This window comes from Oryctolagus cuniculus, chromosome 16 (genome assembly GCF_051225735.1).
Source record: "Oryctolagus cuniculus isolate XC-2025 breed Fujian yellow rabbit chromosome 16, ASM5122573v1, whole genome shotgun sequence".
In the NCBI taxonomy this organism is placed as follows: Eukaryota; Metazoa; Chordata; class Mammalia; order Lagomorpha; family Leporidae; genus Oryctolagus; species Oryctolagus cuniculus.
The window spans coordinates 18,228,493-18,245,126 of NC_142882.1; the positions used below are offsets into that span (position 1 = coordinate 18,228,493).

The 16,634-nt window shown below is 54.9% G+C and overlaps 1 protein-coding gene across 1 annotated transcript in view; it reads right to left on the reverse strand.

Moving 5' to 3' along the window:
* Nucleotides 1–10,673: 10,673 nt before the first annotated feature.
* COL5A3 (collagen type V alpha 3 chain) overlaps nt 10,674–16,634 on the reverse strand; it is a 38,179-nt gene continuing 32,218 nt past the window's right edge. The window contains exons 59-67 of the mRNA XM_002722844.6: nt 16,347–16,454; nt 15,981–16,034; nt 15,863–15,898; nt 15,466–15,519; nt 14,763–14,979; nt 14,573–14,685; nt 12,383–12,451; nt 11,735–11,974; nt 10,674–11,641 (exon numbers count right to left, since the gene is read on the reverse strand). Of these exons, the coding sequence (XP_002722890.4) occupies nt 11,495–11,641; nt 11,735–11,974; nt 12,383–12,451; nt 14,573–14,685; nt 14,763–14,979; nt 15,466–15,519; nt 15,863–15,898; nt 15,981–16,034; nt 16,347–16,454 (1,038 nt within the window). The 3' untranslated portion in view covers nt 10,674–11,494. The remainder of the gene's footprint in view (nt 11,642–11,734; nt 11,975–12,382; nt 12,452–14,572; nt 14,686–14,762; nt 14,980–15,465; nt 15,520–15,862; nt 15,899–15,980; nt 16,035–16,346; nt 16,455–16,634) is intronic.

Genomic DNA, 16,634 nt, shown 5'->3' on the forward strand with positions numbered 1-16,634 from the left:
CCAGCCACCTGAGCCATCCCTTTTGCCTCCCAGGTGCACATGGGAAGGAAGCTGGAACCAGGAGCCGGAGCCAGGCATTCCAATGTGGACATCCCAACCACCAGCCAAACTCCCACCCCTAAACTCATCTTTTAATTCCAGTTGCCACAGACTTCTGGAAATGCCCTCGTGTGGTTGGGATTTGATCAGTACGTTCTCAGACCCATTCCCCATGCTCTCATCCGCTCCCCTCTGTATCAGGGGGACAGCTCCTGCAAACCTGTTTCCCAAGCTCCCTTGGCCCCTACACATTGCATTTCCCAGGCTCCCTTGCTTCTGATCTGGCTAAGCCAATGGGAGGTCACAAAGGAGACTGGCGGGCTAGACGAGAGGAGAAGTCAGAGTTCTCCTCTCTGTTCACTGTGGGTGTCTCCAGCCGTGAGCGTGTGTCTCCTTTGTGGTCTCAGCCCTACTAGGTTGTTCCCAATATGGGTCAAGTCTTGCCAGGGGGCTGCAGCCACTACCTCCTCCCCGGTTCATTTCAGCCCTTGGGAAGACGACGACTTGCCGTCTAGAGTTGGCTCACCGTCCTCTGCTTGCTTTTAAGCCTTCCTAGCACCTCTGTGACAAATTCTCCATGTTAAATACCCTCTACTGAACCACCTGGCATGGGCTCTATCCTTCCAATTGGTCAGTGGCGAGCTCATTGTCATGACCGTGCTGTGGGCAGTGTCCTGTTGAATGTGATTTATGCGCCATCAGCACCTCCTGCTTCTGCTGGGATTAGCATTGTGGTCACTTTTGCGGCCACCAGTGGTCATTCCTGGTTGTGCTGTGGTCTATGTGGCGATCTATGCTTGTGGTCAGTTTCCTGGCTGTGTTGTGCTTATCACAACCACAGCCAATCCTGGTGCTGTGGTCTCTGTCCAGAGCTTCCTTTGGTCTAAATGATGACCAGGTCATCCTGTGGCTATGACCCACTCAGCTCTGTGGCTACCCAGCCATCAGTTTCAAGTTCAGCCCTGCGGTCAGTATTCGGAAGAGCCCACGTGTCCACAGTGTCGTGGGCAGGATTGTGGATCGTCGTTGACGGGATCACACAGGCTTCTCAAGGATGTCAGAACTGATGAATCAGGTGTCTCGGAGTCTGGCCCTGGACCAGTCACCCCCCACAACATGTGGGAGTTGGGGTGGAAGGACTGTACCTTGCCATTTGCTCTGCTTTCCTGTGAACCCTCCATGTGTGCAGCCAGAGGATGACGGACATGGCCTGGGTATTTGTTTCCCATGCACAGAGCAAATGGCCAAGAAGGAGTTAATGAATTAATGAATCTGTGGATAGCACTATGTCTACCCAAGTCTTTCTCTTGCTGACCCCTTTAAACATTTATTCAGGGCTCCTTTGGTAGCCACTGGAAGAAACTCAACCTGAACTGGATTCAACAAACAAGGAAACAAAAGAATATTGGCTTAACACACCGAAAAGAAACCCATGGGTAATGGAATTCAGCTATGGCTGGATCCAGGAATTTTGTTCTTTTTTTTTTTTTTAAGATTGATTTATTTATTTGAAAGTCAGAGTTACACAGAGAGAGAGGAGAGGTGGGGGGGGGGAGGTCTTGCATCCGCTGGGTCACTCCCCAATTGGCCACAATAGCCGGAGCTGCGCTGATCCAAAGCCAGGAGCCAGGAGCTTCCTCCAGGTCTCCCTTGCGGGTGCAGGGGCCCAAGGCCTTGGTCCATCTTCTGCTGCTTTCCCAGGCCATAGCAGAGAGCTGGATAGGAAGTGGAGCAGCCAGGACTTGAATCAGCGCCCATATGGGATGCCGGTACTGCAGGTGGTGGCTTTACCCGCTACACCACAGCACCAACCCCAGGAATTCCGTTCTCATCTTCAGGATTGTTTCTTGCTTCATATCTCACTTCTGCTGTCTCTGTTAATTTAACTACTCTCAAAACCTTCTAGAAGTGGAATCATCCGGTATTTGCCCTTTCACGAATGACTTCTTACACTGGGCACAGAGTTCATCTGTGTTGTAGCAGGTGTCAGAATTTGGTCCTTTTCCAAGACTGAATAATGCTCATTCCCAGTATTTATCTGGAAAGAACCGTGTCATCCCCGCAGTCCCAGAGCGCCAGGCTACACTGGACCATCTCCCAGGCACTTCCCAGAGCTCAGTCTCTCTCCTCAGGATGGAGTCAAAATGACAAAGACAGGGTTTGAGAGTAGGGGAAGAGTTTAACCCATCAGTAGATGAGGGCAGTATCTCTTAAGACTGCTAACGAGATCGCTCTGGAAATATTTCCCTTTTTTTTTTTTAAATACGTATTTATTTATTTGAAAGGCAGAGAGAGAGAAACATCTTCCACCTGCTGGTCCACTTCCCAAGTGGCTGCAACAGCCAGGCCTGGGCCAGGCCAAAGCCAGGAGCCTGGAGCTCCATCTGGGTCTCCGACATCGGTGGCTGGATTGAAAGTAGATCAGCCAGCTGGCCGGCGCCGTGGCTCACTAGGCTAATCCTCCGCCTGCGGCGCCGGCACCCCAGGTTCTAGTCCTGGTCAGGGTGCCAGATTCTGTCCCGGTTGCCCCTCTTCCAGGCCAGCTCTCTGCTGTGGCCAGGGAGTGCAGTGGAGGATGGCCCAAGTCCATGGGCCCTGCACCTGCATGGGAGACCAGGAGAAGCACCTGGCTTCTGGCTTCAGATCAGCGCGGTGCGTCGGCAGCAGTGGCCACTGGGGGGTGAACCAATGGAAAGGAAGACCTTTCTCTCTGTCTCTCTCTCTCACTGTCCACTCTGCCTGTCAAAAAGAAAAAAAAAAAAAGAAAGAAAGTAGATCTGCCAGGACAGGAACCAGTACTCTGGCGCGCACCGCGATGCCAGCCCCATCCTGGTGGCTTTGTAAGGGTGCTGACCCCTGACCTTTCAAGTCCCCACAGACTGTCCCCTCTGTTTTACTGCTCAACTCCACTCTTTCCCTCTCTTGGGTGCTGGGACTGCCCTCCAGGGGACACACACACACACACACACAGTGCAGGTCCTCAGACGCAGGGTCCAGGTGCACAGCCAACAGAAACATACACCCACCACCTGCAGGGGGAGTCACAGTCAGAAGTGTCAGCCAAGCACAGGCACCCATGGGTACAGTCACACCAACCGCCACCAATCCATGGCCAACAGCTTCGCTTCCACAAAACACACAACCCCCACAACCCATGCACACGGCTCATGCACACATCCCCAGCGGAGATGTGCTGTTCACACAGCAGCACCCCATATACTCACAAGAGAGACCACAGTCACACAAACACACAATTCACAGGCACACACACACACACAGATTCAGAAAGCAAATCCAGGGACCAGCACTGCGGTGTAGCGAGTAAAGCCGCCGCCTGCAGTGCCGGCTTCCCATTCGGGCAACTGCTTGAGTCCTGGCTGCTCCACTTCCAGTCCAGCTCTCTGCTGTGGCCTGGGAAAGCAGTGGAAGAAGATGGCCCAAGTGCTTGGGCCCCTGCAGCCGCGTGGGAGACCCGGATGAAGCTCCTGGCTCCTGGTTTCAGCCTGGCCCAGTGTTGTGGCCATCTGGGGAGTGAAGCAGCAGATGGAAGATCTTTCTCTCTCTCTTTCTGTCTCTCTCTCTGTAACTGTTTAAAACTAAATAAATGATTCTTTAAAAAACAAAACAAATGCATTAATTCGCATCATTAACATACGCACACACCCACCACAAACAGGCCAACGGTTCTCAGACACACGCACAGACGCACACACGCTCAGTACAGGTAGAGGATTCACTCACACACAAACAGCTCCGCGGGGACTCAGACACGCGAGCCCCAGGCCAGGGCAGCGTGGGAATGAGGCTGCGAGACGCGGGGGGATGACTCAGGAGGCCTCTCTGGGGGAGGAGGCGGAGGGAAGGAGGGCAGGCAGGCAGGCGTCCAGCACATGTGGTTCCCATCACAGGCCTGGGAATTGAGGGCCGAATTGGCGGGACAAGGAGACCCAGTAACACTTCCCAGTACTGCCAAGGCAGGAAGAGCGAGGCCCCAGTCCAAGGTTATGCGGCCGGAACTTGGCCCAGACCTGCGGCAGCTCTTGCCGCCGAGTGGTGAACCCTGAGACAGGCCGGGTCCCTGCTCCGTTCAACCCTGGGCAGCTTGGAGAGGTGAGCCGATTGGCCTGAAGCCACACGGCCAGCGATGGCTGAGCTGGAATCCCAGCCCGTCTCTCTCTCTCTCCGCAACCCTAGCCTCTAGGTGCAAGGATGTCGCCACAAGTAGGGCTGAATCCAAGTGAGGCCTGCAGTGGCTCTGTGACGGCGAACACAGCAGCTCCTAAAATAGCTTAGAGCTGAGAGTGCGGTGTGTGTACAACTGTGTGGGGTTCCCGCATTGTGTGTGGGGGGTGCTGACCCAGCCTGTGGTGACGGGCGCCAGGGAGTGACCTCCCCCTACCCCTCCCAGCTGCAACCTGAAGTTTGAATAGGAGCTGGAGCTGGCAGGGCTCTGTGGGTAAGTCCAAGAGCACATGCAAAGGCCCTGAGGCTGCAAGGTTCAGGGCTGAGCTCGCCTGTGACAGGCGAGTCCGGAGCCACCAGGGAGAAGGGTTTAAGTTTTATCTTGGGACCAAACAGGGAGCTTCAGAAAAGCAGTGGAAAGGGGGACGTAGGAAGATTTGGGAGGCTAGCATGAAGTCCACTTCCAGGGCAGCTGAAAATATGCCTTCCCCATAACCTGGAATTCCAGTCCTTAGGGATCTGTGCTCCCCAGAGCCACCTACCTGTGCACAAAAGACATGTGCAGGGCCATTAAAGCAAACAAAGGGCCAGTGTTCTGGGGCAGCAGGTAAAGCTGCCGCTTGCGGCACCAGCATCCTATATGGGTGCTGGTTCGAGGCCCAGCTGCTCCACTTCCGATCCAGCTCTCTGCTGTGGCCTGGGAAAGCAGTGGAAGATGGCCTGAGTGCTTGGGCCTCTGCACCTGTGTGGGGGACCCAAATGGAGCTCCTGGCTTTGGATCGGCCCAGCTCTGGTCACTGCAGCCAACTGGGGAGCGAAGCAGTGGACGGAAGACCTCTCTCTCTGTGTCTCCCCTTCTCTCTTTTTAACTCTGTTTTTCAAAGAAATAAATAACTCTTTTTTAAAAAGGTGCTAGTGTCCCATGTGGGAGTGCCCAGGTTCAAGGTGCTACCACTGTGCCTCCTGGAAAGCAGCAGGGGGTGGTTCCAGTATTTGGATCCCTGTGTTGTGAACCAATGTTCTCTCTCTCTCTCTTTCTCCCCCACCCCCCTACCTTCTCCAACCTCTCAAGCAAGAAAAAAGACAGGATGGAGACGATGCAAAAATCTCCAGCCGCGCCAACTAAGCAAGCTGCAGAAGGAATGTGTGCAGCGCTGTCGCACTCGGAGAGAGTTTGAAACCTGCCAAAGCACGTGTGTCGTGCACACTGCAGCCCCCGCGCGCCGTGAGCGTGCAGCATGGTTCTCGGGATGAAAATCCCCACAAGAGGAGCGCGGGTCTCGTGAGGACAGAGTCTCAGTCGGGAAAGATGGGAAAGCTCTGGAGATGGAGGTGGGGCCCGTGTTGCAGCGCAGCCAGCTAAGCTACCGCCTGCAATGCCAGCATCCCTCAGGGGCGCTGGTTCAAGTCCTGGCGGCTCCACTTCCCATCCAGCTCCCTGCTCCTGTGCCTGAAGCCTGACCCAGCCCCAGCCATGGTGGCCATCTGAGGAGCGAACCAGCAGATGGAAGATCTCTCTCTCCCTCTGCTTTCCAGATAAATCAACCTCTCTTTAAAAAGATGGCAAGCATTCCTCTAAAGAGGAGAATGTGCTCATGGTGAAATGTGCTCATGGATTTTTTCCTAACTTTCTATAGTTCTGAATTCTGGGTGAGGTTTTCCACCTCTGCACCTGTGGGGTTTGTCTCCATCCAGTTTCTGGTGCCAATAACACAATAGCACAGCCCAGGCGAGATGTAAAGAAAAGAGGTTCGTTTCGGCTTGTGGTTCTGGAGGGCGAAGGTGAGGTGCAAGGTTGAGGGTGCCGGGGGTTGGGGGAAGGAGCACGCCGTGGGTTTGGGTCGTGACCTGCTGTGGTTAAACAGCCCGTGGTCCGCGCGTGTAATTAGCACTGTCAGTGTGCCCGGGCGAACACCTGCCAGGCTCCCCTCCAGGACTCCCACACTGGCCGCCCGCCCCACCCCACCCCCAGCACGGAACAGTGGGTGTCAGTAATTGCTCAGGAAGCACGAGTGATGTGATTAATTATGGCTGCTGAATATGCAAATCAGCTGGGGGTTTTCCCAGCAGCCTTCCCCGGGCGCTGACAATGCTGCTAAGTAAACAGCACGAGCAGAACGAAGCCCAGAATTCCCTTCTACACCTTTGCCAGGGAACCCTTCCTTTCCAAGGCTGCGTCTCTCATTCGTTAATGAGCTTTTTGGCCAAGGAAAGAGTCTTCATGAAAGCTCACAGGAGGGGCCGGCGCTGTGGCGAGCATTCCTCTAAGAGAAGGGGCTTACGGAGAAATTTGCTCATGGATTTTTCTAACTTTCTAGCTGTGAATTCTGGGCCAGGTTTTCCGCCTCTGCACCAATGCGGACATCTTCACCCATTCCCTGGTGCCAACAGCGCAACAGCCCAGCCCAGGCGAGGTGGGAAGACAAGAGTTTGTTTGGGCTCAAGGTTCTGCAGGTTCAAGGTCATGGGGCCGCATCCGGTGGTGGCAGAGTCCCGGGGCAGCATGGAGCCTCCCATGGTGAGAGACAGGGAGCAGGCACATGCATGTGTGTGTGTGTGTGTGTGCACGTGTGTCTCTTCTGGGCGCTCTCGCTTCTTACAAAGATACCTGATGACCTAATCACCTTCTAGAAGTCCCACCTCTACACACCACGGTCCGATCAAATTCCCACCCTCTGAGCACCTGCCCACGGGGGCTACAATTGAACACGTGAAGCCTTGGGGACACTCCATATTGAAACCATAGCGGGGAAAAGAACAGAATCTCTCCGCACAGGTTGCGATGAGGCAAACAGTTCAGGAGCAGGGCTGGGCACGTGGATTCTCAGTGAACAGCCACAAGGAATGCCGCTGGTGACCACCAGTCACATGGGCGTGAGGTGTGGTCCACAGGGGGGCGCAAGGCGGGCTGAGTGGTTCCTCAGGAGAAAGGGCAATTGCTTTTCAAGTAAATAAGCCTTTTTTTAAAAAACAATTGACCAAGGGAACACCAATCCCTTGTCTGAGAGTCCCTCACCATCCCGTGTTGCTAAGAGATCTGACTCCGGTAAGCGCTGGCCCCCAGAAGTTGATCAACTTGTTCATTCATCTGTGTCTGGGGGTGTCTGGTTCTTCACCAGCTATGGTATAAGAGGGGATTTCAGAAAGTTCATAGAAAAAGTATGCGTGGACTGCAAAAAAAATATTTTCACACCAAACTAAACTTGACTTTTCATTCCATGTTTCCATAAACTTTTTGAGTTGTTACCGTTATTTGAGAGAGAGAGGCACACAGAGAACTCCCAACTGCTGGTTCACTCCGCAAAATGCCCACAATGGCCAGTGCTGGCTGAAGACTGAAGCCAGCAGCCCGGAACTCAGTCCAGGTCTCCCAGGTAAGGTGGTAGAGACACAGTGACCTGAGCAGCCACTGCTGTGTTCCAGGGTCTGCACCGGAAGAAGCCGGAGCCGGCAGCCAGGGTAAGGCGTCCACCCCAGGCACTGCCTACAGGACACGGATCATGACCGTGAGCCCAAATGCCGGCCACTCCACAAGCTTTCTCAGGTCCCACTGCATCTCCTTAGGATTCCACCTGGGTTGTCCCCAGCCTCTCTCAGGCTTCTACACAAAAGTCACCTTGGGGACACCTGCTCTGACCGCCCCTCCCCCCTCCATTCTCTGCTCTGTACTTGGCTTGATTCTCCCTCACAGCCACGAAATTGCACTCTAGAGCTGCTGACTTGGGTGTTACCTCTTTGCCACATCTTCCTTCTCTCCCCAGATCTACAAACAGCACCTGGCATTGCGAAAATACTCGAGAGACGCAGAAGGGTAAGTGAGGACAGGACCCGTGGCAGCAGGGACTGAGTGAATGACAGGTGCCAGGCCAAGGACCCAGATGGTCTAAGGAGGCCCTGGAGGCAGCACTAGGGTAAGCGAGTCCTGGGTTCTGGGAAGAAAATTCACCCCCATCTCCAACCTCTATTCACCCCCTCCCACTGGATCCAACTCAACTCGCAACAGTCCCGCATCACTTGGAGCTAAAGCCAACCCAACAGCGTCCGCCAGCTGATGAATGGTTAAGCAAGATGGGGTGAGTCCATTCAACGGGACACTGTTCCACAATGCACAGGACTGAGCACTGATGCGACAACAGGAACCCAGGGACCACTGTGAAGAAAGAGCCGCACTGTGCAGGACTACAGGCAGTTCCACACAGACAGCACGCGGGTTACTGGTTCAGAAGAAATGAGGAGTCACTACTAACGATGCAGGATATTTTTTTTTTTCCTGGAAGGGATGATGAAAATATTCTAAAGTTGATTGTGGCGATGGTTATAGTAGTCTGTGAAAATATGAAAAACCACTCTATTATTCACTTTGAATGGGTGAATTATATGTTATGTGGATTATACCTCAATGAATCTGTTTCTTTGAAAAAAAAACCTCAACCCAACATGGAACCCTCAATTCAAGTCACCCTAAATCCAATTCTTGTCATAACTGATCTCAGCTTGAATTACCGAACTGCCAGTCCCCACCCTCATCCACCACAACCAACTTCTCAAGTTAACACTAACAGAACTCAAGCTGACAGCCAGTTCTAAACTCTCAACACCCCCATCAGCCAACCAGCAACCCCACTGAGCCCATCTGCAGTCCACAACCGTGAACGCACTCAACTCACTTGCTGTGGTTCTCCTGTGGTGTGGTGGCCCCCACGGGTCTATGGGCAAGGGTGGACCCTTTAAGAGGTAGGGCTCCTCTCTGTAACTTCACCTTTCAAATAAATGAATCAATCAATCAATCTTTTTAAAAAATATTTTTTACTTGAAAGAGTTACAGAGAGAGAGAGAGAGAGGGGTCTTCCATCCCCTGGTTCACTCCCCAATTGACTGTAACGGCCAGATTTGTGCCGATCCAAAGCCAGGAGTCAGGAGCTCCATCCAGGTCGCCCACATGGGTGCAGAGGCCCAAGGACTTGGGCCATCCTCTACTGTTTTCCCAGGCCACAGCAGAGAGCTGGATCGGAAGAGGAGCAGCTGGATCTCAAACCGGCACCCATATGGGATGCGGGTGCTTCAGGCCAGGGCATTAACCTGCTGTGCCACTGTGCCAGCCCCTAAATCAATAAGTCTTTAAAAAATAATAAAAAGAGCTAGGGCTTTGGGTCACTGGAGATCCTGATCTCAGAAAGGATTAAGGTGGTTCTCAGGCAACCCCTTAGCTATTCTCACAAGAGGATTATTGTAAAAAGATCAAACCTGGCCAGTGCCACAGCTCAATAGACTAATCCTCTGCCTGTGGCACCACCACCCCAGGTTCTAGTACCATTTGGGGCACCGGATTCTGTCCCGGTTGCCCCTCTTCCAGGCCAGCTCTCTGCTGTGGCCCGGGAGTGCAGTGGAGGATGGCCCAAGTGCTTGGGCCCTGCACCCCATGGGAGACCAGGAAAAGCACCTGGCTCCAGGCTTTGGATCAGCGCAGTGCACCAGCCGCAGCAGCCATTGGAGGGTGAACCAACGGTAAAGGAAGACATTTCTCCCTGTCTCTCTCTCTCACACTGTCCACTCTGCCTGTCAAAAAAAAAAAAAAATCAAACCTGTCCCTCCCCTGTCTCTATCTCTGTCTCTCTATCTCTCTCTTTGCTTCCCGGCTGGAAAGCGCTTGCTCCCACACACTCACCATTGTCATTCACCACATGTGTGACGTCACCAGGAGGGCCCCCACCATTGACCAAGCTGCTGCCCTCAGACTCCCACAACTCTGAGCTCAACTGACCTCTTCTCTGATGAAGTTGGCTACTTTAGATATTTCTCCACAGGAACAAAGCTGACAAGCATCACACTGTCTCGAGCCAATCTCCAACTCATCCCTACCTCGTTCTAGATTGAACTCACCAACCCAACCTCCAACTCAACCCAGTCCTCAACTGCAAACTCGCTTCTACCTCCAAGTCACCCCCTAACTCGCCACCCACACCAATAACCTCTTGTCCTGTCACCCCACACCATAACTACGTCGCTGTCGTCTCCTAATACTCCAGGGGTGTGGAAGCTTTTTTCTGCCAAGGACCGTTTGGATATTTACAACATCATTCAAAGGCCATACAAAATGTCAACTTAAAAATCAGCCAGCTATGGATTTTATTGAGTTTTGAGTCCCATCTGCTGTTGCGTTGGCAGGGCCAGAACCAAATGGCTTTGCAGGTCTTGTTTGGCCCATGGGCTGGATGTTCCCCACTCCTGATCCAGCCTGGAGAGTCCAGGATTGACCATAGTCAATGTAGACAGCTAGCTGTTTCCTCTAGGCTCTTGGGTTAGTGAATAGGCCCATTGAGTGCCATCATAATTGAGTTCCCCAAAGACACTCCAAGTCCATGAAGATAGGTAGTGGCAAGTCCTTACAGGGGAGACGAGAGCCAGAGCCTAGAGGGAGATGGCGAGCACCAGATGAAAGACAGAGACAGGAACACAGTTCGTTGGTTTATTCTCAGACTTGAGATGCCAATTATGCCCTACAGCCCAAGGGGCGAGGGCCAGGGGCCGTGCTGGAATCTCTTCCATCATGTTCTAGCCTTCGCTCCCGAGGAAGCAGATTCAATACACAACAGAGGAGCTCTTTCCCTTTTAATACAGACCCGGCTATAAATAGGGCAGCACCATTAGGATCCTGATTCACCCCCACCATCTTGGTCCCCAAACCATTTGGCAGGGCAAGGTGACCTTGGGGAAACGGGCAGTGGGGGAGGGGAGTCTGCAGAGCTGGGCCAAGGCAGCAGAGGGAACACACAGCCTGGCCAAGGGAAGGGCCGCTTCCCTCTGCAGTCTGACTTCAATCTGTTCACCACGGACCCACCTGGGAAGAGGAATGAGCAAAGGGGTCCAGCCTGGGATCAGGAGAAATCCAGTGCTTAACTCTGGGCAAAGGTAGCACCAAAGGGCGTTCAAGGGCACGGAGGGGAGGGCAGGCATTGGCTGAGCGGAGGGTCTGAGTTGGTTATTGTACGGGGGTCCTATGGGGTCAGGTGGAAGTTGAATGTTGGGTGCAGATGGAGACGAGAAAGCCAGACTACAGTTAAACCACCTGGAGCGCGGTGGGGGAGGCTGGACCCTGAGCCAGGGAGTCCAACCCTCGGCCTCCTGGAAGGGAGTAGGACCTCCGTTTTGACCACGATGAGCCCAGTCACACCTGCTGGCTCCGGGGTCTTCCCAGGAGACGATAAATATGGTGGCTTCAAAGCCTCAGCACCATTGTGCCCCATGTGGGGCTCCTTCAGAGCCCCTCCCACCCTCAGCTGCTAAAGCAGACAGGGCCCAGTTCAAACCCAAACTTCTGGTTCGTCTGGCCGAAGTCCACGGCTGCCACATCCCACAGGGGCAGGAAGCCCACTCGGGAAGAGCTGAACTCCAAGAGGGTCTTCGCCTGTCCCTTCCGGAGCTGGTGGCGAGAAGACACAGGGGGTGAGCGAGCGAGAGGGCAGCAGAGGCCTCGCCTCCCCCTTCCTGGCCAGCCCCTGCCACGCCCCCTTACCCGGCAGCCATCATGAGGGACACTGACAGTGGCCGCTGCCGTCTGGTTGAAGGCCAGCTCCTCCCCGTTGGCCCCGAGGAAGCGGAGGGAGCGGCTGTGGTCACCCACAGCCTCGTCCAGCCAGGCAGCTGAGTTCTGGCAGGTGTAGGTGAAGCTCTGGCGGGCGCTGGCACTCAGCAGCTTCAGAAAGGTGAACTGGACCACGTTCACCGGCGCCCCGTCAGCGTCCACGTAGGAGAACTGGGGAGGGAGGGGGCTATCCCATCAGCACCTCCTCCCAGAGCCTCCACTCATCCGTCATCCGGGCCTGCCACCTCCCCTATGTCCCCAGCTAGAGATCCAAGCTCGACGCCTAAGAGCCATCCTCCCATGCCCTCTGCCCCTCCCCCTCCCCCACGCCTGGCTCAGCTGACTCCCCCTGCATCACGGCCACTCAGTCTCCCAAATCCGGGACTCTCACGTACTCACCTCTATCCAGAACTCTGAACTCTACCTCCAGCTCCACACGGACTACAGACCCGACTACCTCCAAAGCCCTGCAGGCACTCTGCCCAGTGTGGCAGCCTCTTCTCCTGCACCAGCCTCCTTGCCCCCTCCATGGTTCCCAGCAGTTTCTGACGACCCCTGGCTCAGCCCCTGGGCACCCACCTTCTTCCCTCGTCGGAAGGTGCTGTACCAGCCCCCAGGCTTTTCCTTGGACCAGGAGGCCAGCTTCACCTGGAGGAGGGAGGGAGGACAAGGTAGCAGACCCCCTGGGTGCCCACCCTTACTCCCTCTGCATTTCGGCTCATGTCGACCAGGGATATCTCCAGTCTTTGCTGCAGGTCTACGTCTGGGGAATCCAAACCCAGAAAGCCCCTTACTCCACTCCTGGCCTCCTTTCAGACCACCTAGGGCCCCCGGATGTCAGTGACTATGTAGAGATCACATTCTTTTCTCCAGGTTTCCTAAAGTGTGGAGATCTGAGCTTGTCTAAACTCCCACCCACTGGGCACCTGAGACCCCGCTGAATCAGGGTTCTGCTCAAGCAGAGATACGAAGGTGCAATGGGTTAAGCCACTGCTGCTTGGGACATCTGTACCCTAGAAGGGAGCGCCTCATTTGAGGTGCTGCTACATTGCGCTTCCAATGCATCCAGGAGGCCATAGATGATGGGCCAAGTGCTTGGGTCCCTGCCCGCCACATGGGAGACCCAGATGGAGCCCCTGGCTCCTGGCTTCCATGTGGCCCAGTCCCAACTATGGTGGCCATTTGGGAAGTGAATCAGGAGATGGATGAGCGCTCTCTCTCTCTCTCTCTCTCCCCCTCTGTCACTCTGCCTTGCAAATAAGGAAAGAGATCTTATGTATATATAATGTATATGCATCAAAAATGAATTAAAAGATAACTTTATTTGTTGCAAACTTTGAAATCCATGCATTTCCATGAATATCTTTATGGAAGGAAAATGATATCTGAATTTCAAAAACTTTTCATATCAAAAGAAGTAGACTTCTTTATATATATATGTATATACATATACATATGCATATACATATACATATACATATACATAGAGAGAGAGAGAGAACCAAACTTGGAAGTCTTAGGAAAAAAAAATTTTTTTTGCAGGCAGTGGACAGTGAGAGAGAGAGAGAGAGAGAGAAAGGTCTTCCTTTTGCCATTGGTTCACCCCCCAATGGCCGCCGTGACCAGCGTGCTGCGGCTGGCGCACCGCACCTATCCGAAGGCAGGAGCCAGGTGCTTCTCCTGGTCTCCCATGGGGTGCAGGGCCCAAGCACTTGGGCCATCCTCCACTGCACTCCCGGGCCACAGCAGAGAGCTGGCCTGGAAGAGGGGCAACCGGGACAGAATCCAGCGCCCCGACCGGGACTAGAACCCGGTGTGCCGACGCCGCTAGGCAGAGGATCAGCCTATTGAGCCACGGCGCTGGCCGAGGAAAATTTTTTAAAGATGTATTTATTTATTTGAAAGTCAGAGTTACCCAGAGACAGGCAGAGACAGAGAGAAAGAGAGACAAATTTTTCCATCCACTGGTTCACTCCCCTAGGTGGCCACAATGGCCAGGCCAAAGCAAGGAGCTAGGAGCTTCTTCCAAGTTTCCCATGTGGGTTCAGGGGCCCAAGCACTTGGGTCATCCTTTGCTGCTTTTCCCAGGCCATCAGCAGGGAGCTGGATCAGAACTGGAGCAGCTGAGACTCGAACCGGTGCCCATGTGGTATGCTGGCATCACACGTGGCAGCCCTATCCCCTATGCCAAAACAGCAGCCCCTGTGTTTATATTTTAATTATTTGAGAGGCAGAAAAACATAGAGACCTGCCCCAGTGTGCTTCAAAGACCGCAGGGAAAATGGAATTAAAAGCTACGTGCAAGAAGTGGGCGTCTACGCCAGCGTGAAGATGCTCACGTGCCACACAAGCACGTGCTGGGTTCCAGTCCAGGCTCTGCCCGTGACTCCAGCTTCCTGCTGATGCACACCCTGGGAGGCAGCAGTGATTGATGGCTCAAGTCCTTGGGTCCCTGCCACCCCCATGGAGGCCAGGATGGAGTTGCTGGCTCCTGGCTTCTGCCTGGCCCAAACTGTGCTCGCAGGGAGTGAACCAATGATTGGGAGATCTCTCTCCATCCCTCTGCTTCTCTTCCCCTTTCTGCCTTTCAAATAAAATACATCTTTTTTTTTAAGCAGTTTGTTTTCTTTTGGGCCATCTGCCATAGCCCCAGACAGGACCTGGCATACAGCAGGTGCAGCAAGTGTTGGTTGACGGAAGGATAAAGTCCCACACAAGGCCGGGTGCCCCGCCGCCGAGGGGAGGAGCCTGGTGGCTTCCATTACTCACCATCTCAAATTTCTTGTCCGGATGTAGACAGGTCTCGCCTCCCGCCGTGAAGTTGCAAAAAACCCTGAGAGCATCCCGCGTGCTGCCCTGATTGGGGTCAATCCAGTACTCCCCTGCCGCAGAATCAGGCGGAACAAGTGAGCGGGAGGGGCTCCTATGTTCCCCGCCCCCTACACCCGCCGGACCTCACCATCAGGCAGGTGCGGGTGGTTGCGGTGCAGCTCGTGGCACACGAGGCCCGGGTGCTCAGCCGTGCCGGGAGGGCGCCGCAGCTGCTCCAGCTCCAAGCTCAGGGACGTGAGAGACGCCAGCACCTCCTCCAGGCCGCCATCCGGCGTCTCTGGCTTCCCTGGGACCGAACGCCTCCGCCTGCGCTGGCGCAGCTCGTGCAGTTCCGCAGGGGGGCCCTGGCGAGGAGGAGAGAGAGGGTGAGAGGAAGGCAGAGATGGAGACGGAGACACGGGAGACAGAGAGACATAGGCGAGAAAAACAGGAAAGAAAGGGAGGGAAAAGCCAGCGGGGAGAAACACAGGAGGCAGAGAGATGCAGGGGGTGGGACAAAGCGGGGAAGGGAGGAAGAAGAGGAGGAGGAGGAAGAGAAGAGAAACAGATTAAACAGTGGAAGGAAAACTCAGGTGGACAAAGTCAAGGCCCCAAAGAGAGATAGGGAGGGAGGGAGAGATGGGGGAGGGGGAGGGGAGCCCAAACAGACAAGCCCCGGGTCCCAGCCCCTGTGGATGTCCCCACCCCCAGCCCACCCCAAGCTGTAAGGGACCATCTTTCCCCATCTGCATCCTCTCAGCACCTGGCCCACTGCGGTGCTTCTAGGGATCCAGTGAGGCCACCCCCTGCCCTCTGTCCCCAGTCCTCTCCTCCCGCCAGGGGGTACTCACCGGGGGGCCAGGGGGTCCTGCAGGTCCAGTGTCTCCCCGGGGACCAAGGGATCCCTATAGAGAGAAGTTGCTGGGGTTGGATTCTGTCTACGGTGACCCCTTCCCACAACACACACACACACACACACACACACACACACGTGCAGGGCTAAGCAGAAGCCACAGTTTTTCCTTCCGTAATTTAACATCAGTGTCTTCACGCCTCTGGCAAGTTGACTTGGCAGAGCTATTTGCTTTCTGCGCGGTTTATAAAATAACGGTGCGTTGCACCGTAGACGGCATCAAGGGGTTGATGAGGCACAACCGTAGGTGTTGAATAAACACTAAATGCAAAAGCATGGCAGGTTCTTTGCCAAGCCGAGGTGGATGGGAGCCCAGGGGAGCACCGTGTACTCACCGGGGACCCCTTTGAGCCCTTCTGTCCCAGAGGACCCTGTGGGGTAGAGACAGGGAGAGCTGGGGTCCTAGCCTGGTCCACCACAGTGGCCCCATCCCACCAACCCGTCCACACTCACCGCCACGCCTGGGGGCCCAGGGTGGCCCACAGCCCCGATGGGACCAGGGGGACCCTGCGAAAGAGACATCAGTGTCGCTACAGGTGGGGTGCAATGCTACTGCTCAGAGTCCCCAGCCCAGACCCCAATCTGCTCAGAGGAAGTTCCCAAGCCCTTCACAAGCATCCAGTCCCTCCAAAGAGAGAGGCCCCCAGCCCCAGACACATCCCCGCAGCCGCAGCCACAAGCCCCCGATTTTGCCCAGACACAACCCACAGCTGGGTTTCCCAGTCCTCAGGGGCTCCAGTCTTTGCTGCACCCCTCCCCCCATCCCCAGACCGCTCCTTTGAACATATTCTTCCCGCCCAAAGCAGGACACACACTTACAGGGTCTCCCTGGGGGCCAGGGGGGCCTTGCACACCTGGCAACCCCTGGTCTCCCTTCTCTCCAGCCTCCCCAGGGGGGCCGATGAGGCCAATCAGTCCGATGTGGCCCTGGAGGACGAAAGAGGTACATGCAGGGGATGAAGTGGGGTGGGGGGTGCTGGGAGGTTTTTCTTCTACAACCTTCGGGTGCTGAGTCTGGGAGCAGGACACCCCCACCTCCCAGCTCCTGGCCAGGGAGGGAGGGAAGGAGGGGATGGGGTAGGCAGGGAAAGCGTGGGATGAGATGCC